This window comes from Oryzias latipes, chromosome 21 (genome assembly GCF_053564925.1).
Source record: "Oryzias latipes strain Hd-rR chromosome 21, Olatipes_Hd-rR_3.1".
Classification (NCBI taxonomy): domain Eukaryota; kingdom Metazoa; phylum Chordata; class Actinopteri; order Beloniformes; family Adrianichthyidae; genus Oryzias; species Oryzias latipes.
The window spans coordinates 22725329-22740502 of NC_136257.1; the positions used below are offsets into that span (position 1 = coordinate 22725329).

At 37.5% G+C, this 15174-nt stretch overlaps 1 protein-coding gene across 1 annotated transcript in view; it reads left to right on the top strand.

The window, feature by feature from the left end:
- The first annotated feature begins 10738 nt into the window (after positions 1 to 10738).
- myo10l3 (myosin X, like 3) overlaps positions 10739 to 15174 on the top strand; it is a 56227-nt gene continuing 51791 nt past the window's right edge. Inside the window, exon 1 of the mRNA XM_023950642.2 lies at positions 10739 to 10993. Coding sequence (XP_023806410.1) covers positions 10973 to 10993 — 21 coding nt within the window. The 5' untranslated portion in view covers positions 10739 to 10972. The remainder of the gene's footprint in view (positions 10994 to 15174) is intronic.

A 15174-nucleotide genomic window follows, 5' to 3' on the forward strand; every position in this document is an offset into this window, starting at 1 on the left:
ATTTATACATCTACAAGTGCACCTATCTACATCTGTACACATAAATATACTGTGATAAACAGGAAAGGTTTTAACAATTTTTCACTCCTTTTTATATGTTTTTTTTTTCTTAATCGTGTCCAATTTTTCCTTTTAAAGTACATGTCCTAAATAAAATATCATCAGGATATCATCATCAATTTTTGTGGTGGTTTTAGTATTTGAATAAGGTGTAATATGATATAATAATAATAAGGCTAATTTCTGCTGTACAACAGTGTCCAGTTGCTGTTCAGAGGCAAAATTCTTTAGCATTTAATTCCATTTACTTAGAAAAAAAAATTGGATTATACATCAATATTGTCATGTTTTTATTTTGAAAGAAACATGTATGTTATTATCGAAAGGAAAAGAAATTCAAATAGTTGTACATGGAAAAATATTAAATCAGTTTAAAAAAAAATCTGCAAATATTTAAAAGCTACATTTTATAAATAATTGGATCAATGGCCACAAACGGATAAATATGTTGGTTTTTTTTTACTGTTGACGGGGGGCATTACAGTTCTCACTGGGTTTGGTCAGTTTGAAACTGGACCAGATTGCTCTTTTATTTTAAAAGGTTGCTGACCCCTGGACCAGACTCTCATGCTCTAACTGAGTTCTGATCTTTTTTTTCCAGTTTCAATGAAAATACTGCATGGATATACGTTCAGGGCCATTCCACATTTAGAAAACATGAAATAAATATATTTTCAGCATACGCTAAAAAATTAGGCTTTTTACTCCATCATAATTAATGTATTGCTGACTGGTAAGCTTTTCATCTTGGCACGCTGTCTGTCATTTGTAGAGATGTACAGATGGGAGAGGAGGCAGCCACCACATCCCACTGTAATGCTGTGTATAAGGTTAGAATGTGAGGTGGGAACAATTCCCATTGAGCTTAGCATAGGAAGATAACAAAGCTACCAGTTCAGGAACAAGGTGCTTTATTCTGCTTTTGCACTGTGCCTCTGCTAGTCTGTCTAAGCATCTTTTCATGAACACTAGATGGCGCCTTCACGTCCTCTTAACTCTGACTAAAGTCTTTTTGGGGGCTTCAAAATAACAGTTGGAAAAAAGTTAGCAATTTTAACATCAAATTCCTATTATACAGTTTTTTAATATTTCTTCAACTTTTAAACTTTTCTGTTTTGGACCAAAATAACTAATTTATCCTATTAAACTGGGGTTATGACAGTCCAATTCTGCAGTTTTGAAGTTCATTTCTAACTAAAGTCAAAGTTTTAGCAATTGTTCAAGTCTTTTAATTTACAGGTTCATATTTATGCTTCCAGAATTGCTGTCGATGTTTGCACTGAACAAGAAATCATGCGTAGGGTTAATTGGCAGATGCTGAAAACAGTAACCATTGTTTGACACAGAAACGCAAGGCAACAAACACTAGAAATCTGCTAAAAATAATTTAAACTTCACTACATTACTTTATTCATGGAATTAAATGCTGGAACTCTTTGGTTTTTACCCTTTCTGTCAGTTTCATCCTGTGAGCAGAAAATAGTCAACTCATTTCCTTCCTCTTCACTCAGTAGTCTATCTTTGAACAATTTAATGTGTGGACTCACAATGTGATCACAAGTGCAGATAGAACAAACTCGAATCATTAGGCTGCTGTCAACTGCAGTTAATTGTTCTGGGAATGAGAAGAGCAAACGCACACGCTGGCTTGTAATTTGGTTATGAGCATTATGGTGCCTGAGGAGAGCTTGTCAATGTCCCATCTTTGAACCTCCCGAGCCTTATGGGAAATGGATCTTTAAGCCACAAAAAGTTCTCAAGTTTAATGCACTGAGGGCAGCACCACTTACTGAAGCTCTGCAGCCAGAGTGGAAGTTGAAAACGAGCTATGTAATGGCACAAAGATGAGAGGGCCAGCACATTTGTCTTTACAGACATCATCTGAAGAGATTACATTACATACACTAAAGAGCACACTGCTTAAAAAAAGCTTTGGACTCTATTAATGTAGTCCATATTTTAACTGCTACATACTTTTCAACTGCAAATCAGCCCCGCTTATGAATAACTGGTCATTTTTCTAATGCCTAGAAACAGGGAGACACTCAGCACAAGGCTGGGCGTCACCTTCAGTGAAGTCATCTCCCCAGGGTCTGTAATTAGATCGAAGCCTCCCTTCAGTGCGACCACCCCCCAGCATGAACCTCCTTTGTTGTCTCTGGTGGAAGCAGGTGGATTCTCACATACCCCCGCCCCCACACACTCCCAGCTCCCCCCAAATTCAGCTCAGGCCATGTGGAACAAGGTGATGTCAAACCTGCAGCAGGAGCTCTGAAAAGATCACTTTTGAGGGGTGCAGATTGGCCCTGACACCATTACATACTATTTTGCCCTGCCCAGGACTAACAAGGCTCAATTTTTTTGTGCAATGCAGAGTTTCAAGTCATAATTAAAGTATGATGCTCTAAAGAACAGAAACACATTGAAACATTTGTTAATACGATATTTTAAAATGGAAGAATATTCTAAGAATATAAAAAAATGTTCATCACTACAGTTGTGTCATTCTGCATACTGACTTATACAGTTTAATAAAAAAACATATTTAAAAGTTTAAGAATTGCTTTTTAACATTTTAATTTAGATTTATCTGGTAAAACTTTAAGTCAAACTCACAAACTTGTTAATCAGTTTGAAACATTTGCACATTTCAGATTAATTTTACTGAAATGTTTTGTTGAGTTTGAATAGATTCATGAGTTTTATTTTATTTTTATAGGCTTTTAAAAGACCCACTCCAATGATAATCATATTTTTGATGTTTTTAACAGGGTATATATAAATCAAGAAATTCAGCTTAAAACTGTATTTCTGAGTATTTCTTTATTCAAATTGATGTGAATCAGAAGCAGACAAAAATGCTGTTAGAAAAACCTTGCAGCTGTGACGCACAGTAGAAGCTACAGTTGGTGGGGCACAAGCTCCCTGCTCCGCTGCATTCTAATGCATCCGCTTGCAGACAAATAGATCCATGTAAGTCTTTGTTTTCCTCATCTGACCTGCCATCTGACTCAAAGCTATATGGATGGGTGGCTTCAATATTGCTCGCCATTTTTATTGCACTGATAATGTTAGGTTGGGGAAGTAAGGGGCTGTGAGTGTGAACGTGTAAACAAAGGGATGATGGGACATGCAGACAGGCTTTTAACAGCACCTAACAGTCTCGCCCACAACTCAGAGGCAAATTTTTAACAAATTCCTGTCGCTCTGCAGAAACGATGTCTTAGAAAACAACACAGATTTTTTAAAATTTGGCTAAAAATAGCATAATTTTAATTAAAAGACCACTGGGAACACTTGTGCAATGGACGAAAAGATGATCGAAGTGAGACATTAAAGCTTGCGCAATATCATTGTTCTGCCTGCCGTCTACATTTGGGCTTTTTTCTTTACCAGAACCACAGTTAGGTGTCGTTTAAAGAATGGTCAGATCCCTTGACATTGTTTTGATGCATATTTGTACATCACTTCAACTGAAACCACAGATCATGTGACTTCTTTCTCGACCTACATATCTAACATTCATAAAGGAAAGTGTCAGACTTTCCTCTTTAAAAAATCAGTAACAGACTTCACAGCATCTGTTAAATAAGACATTAAGCCCTAAATGAGTCTTGATTATTCCTACTACATTGTTATTACCAAGGATATTAATTAATTTGCTACTTACTTTTAAGTCAGTAAACAAATTTAACATTTCATTGCCAGTTTTTGCACAAAGATTGGAGCAGAATTATCTTTCAGAAACATGTTATGGCTATGATTGTGGTTGTTATTGCATTCATACTTTCTAATTCATCAAAATGTGGGATTTTTTGCTGCCTGTTGTGAAAAGATTTTCTGCAATATTATAATTATTATTTGCTAATCCTAATTATTTTGGCTTTATTTACTCATGTTTGCTCAGTTCTTCTAAACTGCTTAAAAGATCCTTCTGACAAAGGAAATAGTTGTGTAAAGGGATGTTAACCTGCTGCACACATTTTTTAACCATTAGATCTTTGCAACCCCCACATGGCTGTGGTCACTAGTAATTACCCTGCTTACAAAAACTTCCTGTCTTTCTATTTTTAATTAACCCATCCATGCTGCTGACATGAGTTGCAGAGTGTGCTTGCCTGTTGTCACTTTCTGCTTCTGCAGCAGTGATTGTCTGTTCATCTCTATGTCTTTTGCCTGCTTCCTACCAGTAGGAACAACCACAATACTTGTAATTTGAGTTAGTGTTTGTGAAAAAGAAGTTATCAAATGTTATTTCCATTTGCCGTGATTGCTTTTTTTCATAAATCAAAATTCAAATTTGTACAACTGCAGCAACAGGTGCAGAGCAATTTCTACACAAAGCTGCTTCTGCTTCTTTTTGAAACACAACACACACATATTGAGATTGATTGCATTTAGTTAAAACCATTTCAAGATTCTGAGAGAAATTCCAACAACTCACAGATATTTAATTTGCTGCTCAACACTATCAGGACATTTTGCTGCTAGGATTAAAAGCAGTTTTTACTTTTTGAACACAGAAGTGTCCCTCAGGATATCTTTAATGTACAGATGATTCATTAGGTCAAGGTTAAAACCTTTATAAGACATTTTATCATGCTTGACATTTTAGTGCAATGAGGAATGTCCTTGCAGTTTCCTTCTCAGGCTCTGACCGACCAGCGAGTCACTGTTAGGCTCCATAGCTAATACTCTGGAATTTGAAGGAACCAAGGAAAATAAACAAGAAACCACGATGTACCAATGACCGAACTATCCTGGAATATTAACCTTATTACTGGTCTAACTCTGTCCTTCCTTGGCAACTAAATTCAACTTTTTAAAGTAAAAATGTGAATAGATAAGACTGCAGTGTCACTGTGGGAGAATTGAAATATGAAGCTTGATAAACAAACAGGAAGCCCACAGTGTTAGGGAGCATGGGAAGCCAGTGGGACAACTTTTTCTGTTGTTATTTTATGTACAATAGACTACTGGTCAAAGGTTTTAAAACTGAGAAAGTTCATTTTTCCAGTTCAATATGTTAAAGTTTAATGAAAATCTTAAAAATGCTGTAAAAGGGTGCTTTGTCCTGCAGGGGTCCAAACTTGCAGCAAGAAAGCTATGGCTGAGACATTAGAACAAGACAAGGAAGTACTGCCAGGAAGTACTAAAGTTTGTTATGAACCAGTGATTAGAAATGTGAAATCTTCGGTTCATTTTATTAAATTTGTGTATGCAGTCAAAAAAGGTGAGAGGATGGCTCCATGGTGTGTGGTATCAACTATCAAACATGGAGGAGGGAGTGTGATGACATGGGACCTATTTTGTTTGAACCAGCTTATACAGCCTAAGAACAAACAGTTAACACTGCATTGATTTCCCTCTGGAATGCTTAAAGTTGGTTAGAGGCTCTTCCTACAAGAAGATAATGACCCAAAACAAAAATCCATGTGACACAAGAACTGTTCGATGATAAAAGAACAAGATGGGAAACTTGTAAACATGGAGTGATCAGCACAGTCTCTAGTGAACCCCATTGAACTGGTTTGGAATAAACAGGAAAGACGAGTGAAAGAAAGGAACCAAAAAGTGTCAAACAGGTATGGAAATATCTGCAGTAGATTTGGGAACAACTTTCTAAGGAACGTTTTATTCCTATTGTAGAAATAAAATCCCGTGATAAGGATTAGCTGTTCATTTGTGTCAACTTTGATCAGAGTATTATTTTGGTCCATCTGTCAATTCCAGGACTTTTGTTTGTAATTCTATTTATTTATGCTTCCATTTTATTCGAGAGAGAGAAACAAAACCACACCTTCCCCTTAATACAAGTAACTACCACGTATCCTGTCATATCCTTCCATGTCAGTTTTTTGTGTCTTGTTTTTGTGTTGCAAGAAAATCTCAGCAATTCTGTTTGGCTTAAATTCCGCCTGAATCTGGAATCTGGGCCAATGTCATGGAAAATCAATTTCCTGAGCTTTTAGGTGTATTATAATCGTGATGAAAAGAAACCCCAAAGAAGTATTTTGATCCATTCACACATATCTGAGTATTCCTCTAAAAACCTAGCTCCCATCACCAACCCCTCCCAACCCACGAAAACGAGCAGGTTCTCACGAGCTGACGTAGACCAGTGAGAACAGCCCCTTCCAAGAAGTGCCAGCACCGCCCCCAGGCTAACACAAACACCCATTTTCTCTACGGAGATAGCAGTGTTAGGAAAAAAAATGCTTTCCTTTTTTATGCACAATATGCAACATTCATCTTTGCAAAAGTTGTTTGCTTTTGTGGGCGAGACACAACCACGCTGTTTCTAAATTGATGTCAGGAAATGGGCGGCACCCCACACGGAGAGAAAGCCGGTGCCTCAGAGATCGAGTCGTCTTACTTCCAGGTTGGAAAAGAACTCAAGAAAATAACTAAAATTTAATAAAAATTTCATTATTTTGTGTGCCAAAGAAAATATATCATATATTTGGATATTGCGTATTCTAAAAGGCTTAAGAATACCATGGAAGAAAATAGGGTTAAAACCAGATTGTTAAATGTTTTATAAAATGCCAATGGAAGGATTGAAACTTTTTTCTTTTTAGAGGAAACAGTGGACTTGGTTGTAGAATAAGAAAAGAGAACACTCTTCTTCACGATTGCAATGCAATAAAATCTATCCCTGATATGACTTTTAAAAAAATCTAAGCTTCCAACAAAGTTTTTAATTTGTACCACAAAACATTACAATCTGATTGAAAAAGGTGAACAACACCAACGCAGCCATCAAAGATCAATGTAAATTTTTGGAAGTGAATGTGGGAAAGTCTTTTGAAGTCCCAGCATATTTTTTGTTATGTGTTTATGACCTTTTGCAGGTCAGGGATAAGGCTGCAGAAAAACACTGCATTTGCTTTTCTGTTATTAACTTTCAAAAGTTGTTTAAATTGTTGCTTGCAGTTTGCATAATGTATGCATTCATATTAACCCTTGTGCTATCTTAGATGACCCCACCCTTGCATTGACGTGTTATTCCTACCATGACAAAGGTGGATAAAGGTGAAAAGATTTCATGTAATCCATGGACACCAGTGAGGATCACAAATCATTGAAAAAAAAAAGGTTCAGTGCACTGTCTAGTGGGTCTAGATGACCCAACTCCCAATGTTAAAGTGCCTAGGATAGCACAAGCGTTACAGGACACATAAAAATGACATTTTGTATATGTTATCGTAGATAATAATGCAAAAATATCAGCACTTTAGTTTAAGAAACCTATTTACAATTACAAAGGCTGATATTAACTATAATGTCAGGTACGGGGGTTGATGCAGAAAATGCAGAGACGGGAGGCACACAGTTCCAAAGCAAGGGGTTTATTTCCAAACAAAAGACGCTGCCAAGCAGGGAAACCATAAAACCAACTGTCGGGGTTAACAGGGAAGCAGACAGTGTGAAACAGCACAGAGGAAGGCAGTGACCAGACATATATACAAACAGGACTTACGAGACTCAGGTAAAAACGATCAGGGGAGAATGGACATGGTAAGTCAAACTCAAAACTAAGACAGGTAGTGAGAACCTTCAAAATAAAACAGGAAAAAGAAATAGAACCCTAATCATAACATACATATTTGTCTGCTATTGACAGACAAAAATTACATTTTTTTGGCATGAAGTAGACTCTTGGTTTGTGTGTGTTTCCATTTTTGTATGAGGAATACAGCAATAGCAGGAGAGGAGAAAATCGATCCCTTACCGAATGTACAGAATATCTATACCTTTTTCCCATAACAGCACAGACATGTTGACATATATGCAAGTATTATTTTCCAGTCAGCTCTATGAGTTTCCACATAATTCAATAGATGCTGCTATTGAGCGTGTTTACACCTTAATGTCAAGCTGCCAGACACTGTGATGTGATAGAGATCGAAACCCTCCAACCTGATATGGTGTGATGTTCCATTTGAGCGAGTTTGTCCTTTTTTCATCCATTTTAACAGGGCTAAATAAGATTCAATCAATTTTGACCTCCTTGACATTTGATCATTTTGCATTGTTTCATGTGGGTCCAATTATTTAATCCACCCCTCCCCCCCCAACCCCACCCCCCGCACAACTCCATCCCAAGAGATGAAACAAACAAAGACCTCGTCAATTTCATTATTAAAATTCACCATTAAAAAACAGCGCAAAATTAACTAATCCTTTAATGTGTTACATCATTCTCTGTCCTTCTTTAAGCTTAGGCTGTCATCAATTTTAATTGTTTGTGCTTTATTTTTGCCTCCAGTTCTGTCAGAGTCGCACATTCAAGCCTGCCAGTAAGTCCGACTCACGAAAATGTTAAGAACGTGTCAAGAAAATGACACTTTTGCCTTTTTTGAAATGCAAAGGTTCTTTCCCCCTCTTTGTTGGTATTTAAAATGCTGTGGAACAGCTAACCTAAAGCCTAACAACCAACTACAATGATGATATAACTCCGTCTGGATCAATAGCAACCCCTGTTCAGGCTGCAAAGAGAACTTTTACATAACCAAACTGCCTCCAGTGAATGATAACATGTTGTGGTATTTAGTTCTTCCCCATCAATGGGGAGTCAGTCATTATTTTATGTAAAGGCTAAACTTAGTGACCTTGACTACCATACTCTAAAAACTAGGTGGTTATTGAAGGTCATCACAACTGTTTGAGCATTTCTTTGAACCTTATTGGCTGTTTTAAATGATCATTATTATTCAGTTGATTTATTTTGGCAAAAATGCATTTATGTATGACAACCACTTTTAGGACGCATTCATTTGTTTTTTCAATCTTCCAGTAGTTAATTGTTGTCAAAAAATAACTAACATGATCTATTTATTCACCCCCTACCTTACTTTCAATAAAATCATACAGAAAGTAAGAGCTACAGCTTGAATTGGTGATTTAAAAAAAATGTGAATAAAGTGAAAATGGCAAGAAGGTTTTTAAATATTCACCTAAAATTATTTTATTTTGAAACTCTTTGTTTTTTCTTAAGTTTTAAAAATACACTTTGAGTCTGAGGATAGGGGAATCCCAGGAGACTAATAGCTTTATGTATGCTAGCACAGATAAGCAAACCTCTAACCAGCACTATGCTAATTCATTGCAAGCAGACAAATTTTGTCCATAAGAGGAGGAGAACAGGAGATCCTCTTCTCCGAGTTTCTTCCCAGAGCTACCTCTGGGGATGTTGGTGACCTCACGGATGTTTTCTTCTTGATCCCTTTGTTTTCTCAGGTAGGAAAAGCTGCATCTCTCTGCCTGCCCACTTCCCACAGCTTCATTGTTAGTATGTTGTGCAGCCCAAGTATGATTTCTTTCACAAATGTTTTGGTTTTGCTCCTCAGCAAGCCACCTTTGCTTCTTTGAAGCTGAGCTGGCTTGCTTTGATTGAGGTCAAAGGGTCTGAAAAGTGCCTAAATCTGCCCAACATCCCTCACTAATAGCTTGATATTATTGCAAAAAAACATATTTTATGTTGAACAGATTCAGCTTTTCTTCATGCTTGAGAATGTTTTGGAGTGCCCTCCAGGACACAAGCAGAAGTCCACGTTTCAGACTGTAGAGCTTGTTTTGTTTGCACTATTTTGATCTGTGTAATAATTACCGTGTCCACACATGAAAACAGCAAGCTGCTTGTTTTCTGCAGGCAATCGAACATTTCTAAGAATGTTTCACAGCTGCCTTTCAGAGTGTCTTTGTTCTTAAATTAGCCTTGGCACTGCAAGAATTGTTCCAGTTTCTCCGCGTACGAGTCCCTAAAGGAAATCGCAAGAAAAAGGTGATTGGACTCTTCTCAGAAAAGCTGCTCCTGTTTTGTATATTTCAGGAATTATGAAATATGGAATTATTATTATTTTGGATTCATTTTATATATCCTGTTAATCCTGCTCAGAGTAGCTGGGGAATGAGGGATTGAAGGGTAGAGTCCAGCTGTTATCATGTGAGTGGCAGGATGCCATGCAGGATAAGTCACTGGTCCATCAGCTGTGCCACAGAACCCAACCAGGTACACAACATCTTTTCCCTATTCACAACAGACAGTAGTTTTTTTATATGAAATAGGAGCAAATGTTGTTTTTATTATATTTTTATACTTACATTTTATCATTCATTTTTATCATCTATAGTATGATTGACAGAGTGAAGCTGAAGTTCTATGTCTTGAAAAAAACATCCCAAATCATTACTTCTCCTACATGTTTCAATGTGCAACATGAAACAGGGTTCTGCAACCTAAGGGTCCGGAGCCGCATGTGGCTCCTTTATCCCTCTTATGTGCCTCTTTGGTTTGAGGAAAAATACTAACAATTTCAACAAATAACGTTTTTTTTTGTTGTTGTCTTGGTTTGTTTCTTTTAGTAAATAAAGTTGTGCCATTATGTTTAGATTTTTAACGTGTCAGATACCTGAGCAAAATGATGCTAAAATATTTTTGATTTACTGTCATAACACTGTCATATTACATAGTTTTCTGAATATTTTCCCTGTTTTTATAAAGTGTATTTATTTTCCCTCTTTTAAAGGGTAACGGGGTTGGAAGGGGATTTCTTTAGCAGCGTGCTCGTCCTCCGCCTGCGCCCTTTGTGGAGTGGAAACAAAGAGGGCGTGTGCCGGTGGGCGGGGCGCGGGCAGCAGGCGCCTCCCCCGCGCATGATATGCCGGCTCCATTGAAATGAGCGGACAGCAGAGACAGCGCAGCGCCACAACGGCGGCCGGCCCAGTCAGGACGCTCTTTACAAAACAGGCTGGGAAGCGGAGCTGCAGTAGTTTTGAGTGTGTTTTTAGGGGGTTCTTCTGAGAAACTTTGACTTTAGAGAACTTATTTTATCCAGATGGAAATGATTAGGAAGTACAGCGCTCTCTCCTCCGTGGTACCCTGAGGTCAGACCCGCCGAGCGCAGAGATGGATTCTTTCTTCGTGGAGGTAAGCTGGCTCACTTTCTTTCAACTTTTGACGCATTTTAGTCAGCTTTTATTGACCTTATAAGCCCTCCACGAGTGTGGCACCGTTATTGTCTTTGTTTTGTTTTTCCATTGTAGTTTGGACTTATCTGGTTTTGGATCAAATCCTCTTTTTCTGAACTTTATATCCAAAAAATACCCACAATTTACCCTTTCAATTTGGTGGTTTGGAGGCTGTTTAAGTCTCTAACACATCCTCAGGATACAGCTGTGATGGGAACATCACCCACACCCATACCCCCCTCAAGACGCCCATCACTCTATCAGTATACCCCCCCCCCCTCCAAAAAAAGTAATTTATATAAACACTACAACATATTTCATCCAGCCATTCCTGTTCTGTAAAAGCAAAGCTTTTAGCTGGATGTGTCACATGTGCATCGGACTCCTCCAGTAAAGACTGTCTGTCATTCCTCTGTGACTCAGAGGAGGGTGCACATGCGCAGACGGACGTCCCGGGTCTCGTCCCTGTCTGGAGCAGCATGAACCCTGCATGCCTCCTGTGACTCAGTGTTCAGTTTTTGGGAGGAAACCAGCTTTTACTGAGTACCTGAGTTTCTCCATAACTTAACAAAATCTGTTATAAAAGAAAAAAACTTGAATATTTGTTTTTATTTATTTATTTACACTTGTTTACGTTGGGATGTTTAGTCTTTTCTTCAATTTTAACACATTGTAGAGGAAACAGCACACAGAACATAGGAAAAAAACATGCTTCTATTGTGTTTTTTTTTAAATAAAGTTTTTTAAACTGTTGCTTCCATATTGTTGTTTTAACCTTCCAGGCGGTGAACAGATGGAGAGCAATAGGTAGTGCAGTTAAAATTTGTTATTTGAATTGAAAATGTTCATTCTTATTTATTTAGTTCTTAATCTGTTGGCTTTTCCTCTAAACTGCACTTAACTCATTTTATTTTTTTGTCTTAATCCACGTATTAACAGAAATTCAGTTTAGCATCCGAAAAGCTTCTGTCTGACCAGAATAATCCAGAACATTCTAAAGAAATTACCATAAAACCATTCACATCAAAAGAAATTATGATAAAAAGCAGTGAAATATATTATTTTATACATTTAGTATGTATTTTGTGCATAAAAACGGACCTCAGGGTTTTTTTTACGTTACGTGTTTTAAATCTGCAACATTTTAAAATATACATGGAGGTTAATTTAAAACATTGCTTAAAATTGTTTGTTTTTATTGTTTATGTATTTATTTACTGTAAAACCATATTTACTGAGCATCATTTGTAAATGCAACCTACAGCAATTGTGTCTTTTATCAGCAAAGGGCTGACCTGTCTTGGTTTTTATCGTCTTTTTCTGTGTCATGGAAAGAAGCCAGCTTCTGAAACACCAGAGAGCTTGAGTTTGGATTTAATTAAGTGGGAATTCTGGAAGCAAAAAAGACGGATTAAACTCAGCTCTGGGAAGACAAGTGCAGCAGGAAATACTGCACTGATTTTCATCTCTTTGATGACCAATAAGAGCACTTTTTAAATCATTTTCCTCATTTGACTCCATTTGTGCTTTAACCATATACGTTTTTTTTATGATGACAGGAGGGAAATGGGAGGAGCTACATCTACTAGGGTGTGTGTGCAAAAATCCATCCTGAATGCTCCTCCTGTCCTTCAGCACATTCTCTTTTCACTTGACCCAGCTCTATAAAACTCTTTGCACCTTTACAACACACCCAATCCGTCTCAAACTTTCACAGGAGCGTACTTCACAGCTGTCAAACTTTGGAATCCGACTGGCTTTTATGTCAGGAAAACATAAATACTCAAAGAATTTGGTTGGTATTGTGTATTTATATTCCAATATCCCTTTTCCTCTCATTTATCCTCTAACAAATAGAATCATTCACACGCGCTCACACGCAGAAGATATTCTACTGGTCTATGAAACATCCTGTTGACAAAGTAGAATCTGAGCTATGTTCAAAACCTTTATAGCAGCAGCTGCTGCACTCTGCGGAGCCACAAGAGGATTTTTCCACACCCATGGACTCCTTACTTGCATTGCACATCAAATTCTTCCACCTTAAATATACTCCGACGGAGGGAATCCCAAATTCCTGGTCCTGACCCCCAGCCCCATGTAAGCCACACACACTCACATGTGAAGATCCATTCTTTTCATCCTGAAAACATCCGTAGACCTAATAGCTATTTGTGTCATGTTGACCAGAATGCTTGGTTAACGATCTCTGGTGACACCGATAGCATGAGAAACCTGTTGGAGTGCTATTTTTCTGTCATCAGTTTTGCTCTGTTACTAAGCAGATTGCTGTTAAAGGAAGTACAAAAAAAAGGAAAAAGGAATATTACTGACAACATACTGAACTGATTTGATTTTGACTTTACAATTCAGTTCAATGTATGATTGTTTAGAGAAAGAGTTTTTTTTTTAATTTCAATCCAAAATCTCTTTATTTGGTTCAGAAAACCAGTTTTCACTAAAAAATAAAGTGGAAACTTTTTTTTTAACAAAGTTGAAGACCCACTCTAAGGAAAATCGTTTTTTAGTGTTTTTAAGATGTTCTTTTGGAATTTTTTCATGATATATGTAGAAATTAATGCTAATGGAATTAATGCTGCTAATGTTAGGTTGGGAGTGAAGGGCTGTAAGCTAGCTGGAGAGCACATTAACGGAGGATGAGAAAGGGGGCAGGCTTACTCCACACCAACAGTCCCGCCCACAACTCAGAGGTCAATTTCTAATGAAGCTTTACAGAAACTATGACCTAATAAACAACAGTTTTTTTTATTTTGATCAGAAATGGTATAATCATAATTAAAATCCCACTGTTAACGCTTTAGTACTAGATTGAAAGATGATTGGAGTGAGACATTTTTCCATTAAAACTTCAATGGATCCATTTTTTCAATCCAGGGTCTTTTAAGCATCTCTGCTGAGTCTGAAGTAAACCTTAAACAGAGACTGAGCAAGATCGCATCTAATTAGTGAATTTTCAGACGATGTTGGCTGTTAATGGTTTGCACAGTGCAAAGGCTGTGCTTTTATTGCGCTTCAGCAGAAATCCAGCAGCTTTGGTGCAGACGGGAAAAGGTTTAATCCGTCACAAGAATGCTGCAGCTAATTATCAGCAGACATTGTCTGACCACAAAGCAGAAAACAGGGATAATCCTCACTCTTAATGACACAGATCGACAGCATCAGGAGCGTTGCTGAGGCTCATAAAACAGCTCTGAATTTATTGACAGAAGCAACAGTTTAAATATGCTTTGTAAAACTTCAATAACCCATTGAACCGTTTTGTTAGGCCAGTAACTTCAACCTCCAGCTTGGTGTTTGCATTTCATACAACTGTATCAGTAATCTGACCCCCCCTCCCCTTTATCTCCAGGCTGAACTTCGCATAGATGCAGAGTGCTGTGATAACCTCCTGCTGACACCAAGCTGTTGACTTTACTTGATCTGCTACATGACCAAGCTTTTCAGACAAAGCTGTCTGTGCAGCAGTCATGAAAAGTAAATATGTATTTATCTTTTAGCAGCTGCTCAATAAGTAACAAGAAGAATGTCCTCCTGTCTATTAGATAATGTTGATGGACAAACGGTAAAGAATCTGGAGTCATCTGATTTTCTGCCCTAAACAGTTTATATATATATATATATATATAATTTCACGTTGCATGTATTCTCAAGTATCTCAAGTGTCTTTATGGAATATTATCACAAAAGGATAGGAAATTGAGCACTAACACCCATCCTTCCTGCTCTGAGTGTGTCAGATCATCTCTAGATGTGACTTGCTCTAAAATATGAATCACTCATATCTGCATCGTTCCAAGTAAAGTTCATTTCAGAACTGTCACTACTGTGTTTTTTGTTGTTCGACTTTTTTTTTTTTTAGTTGTGAAACTGGAGTAGCAAAAAATATTTGAGGTTTAATTCCAAACCCAAGTTACTGTTTTTCTTACCGGTTGTCATCAAAGGATTACTGTGTGACTTTAGAACTGAAGCTTGTTTCTAGTCTAAAATAACTGGAGATAGATGAGTTGACCAAGTGACCACTAGGGGCTTGGCTATGCAAACACGTCTGTACGGTGGCCCTGGAGTGCATATCACACCAACATCACTCCAATCAGTGATGTTCCATAGTACCTAACTTTT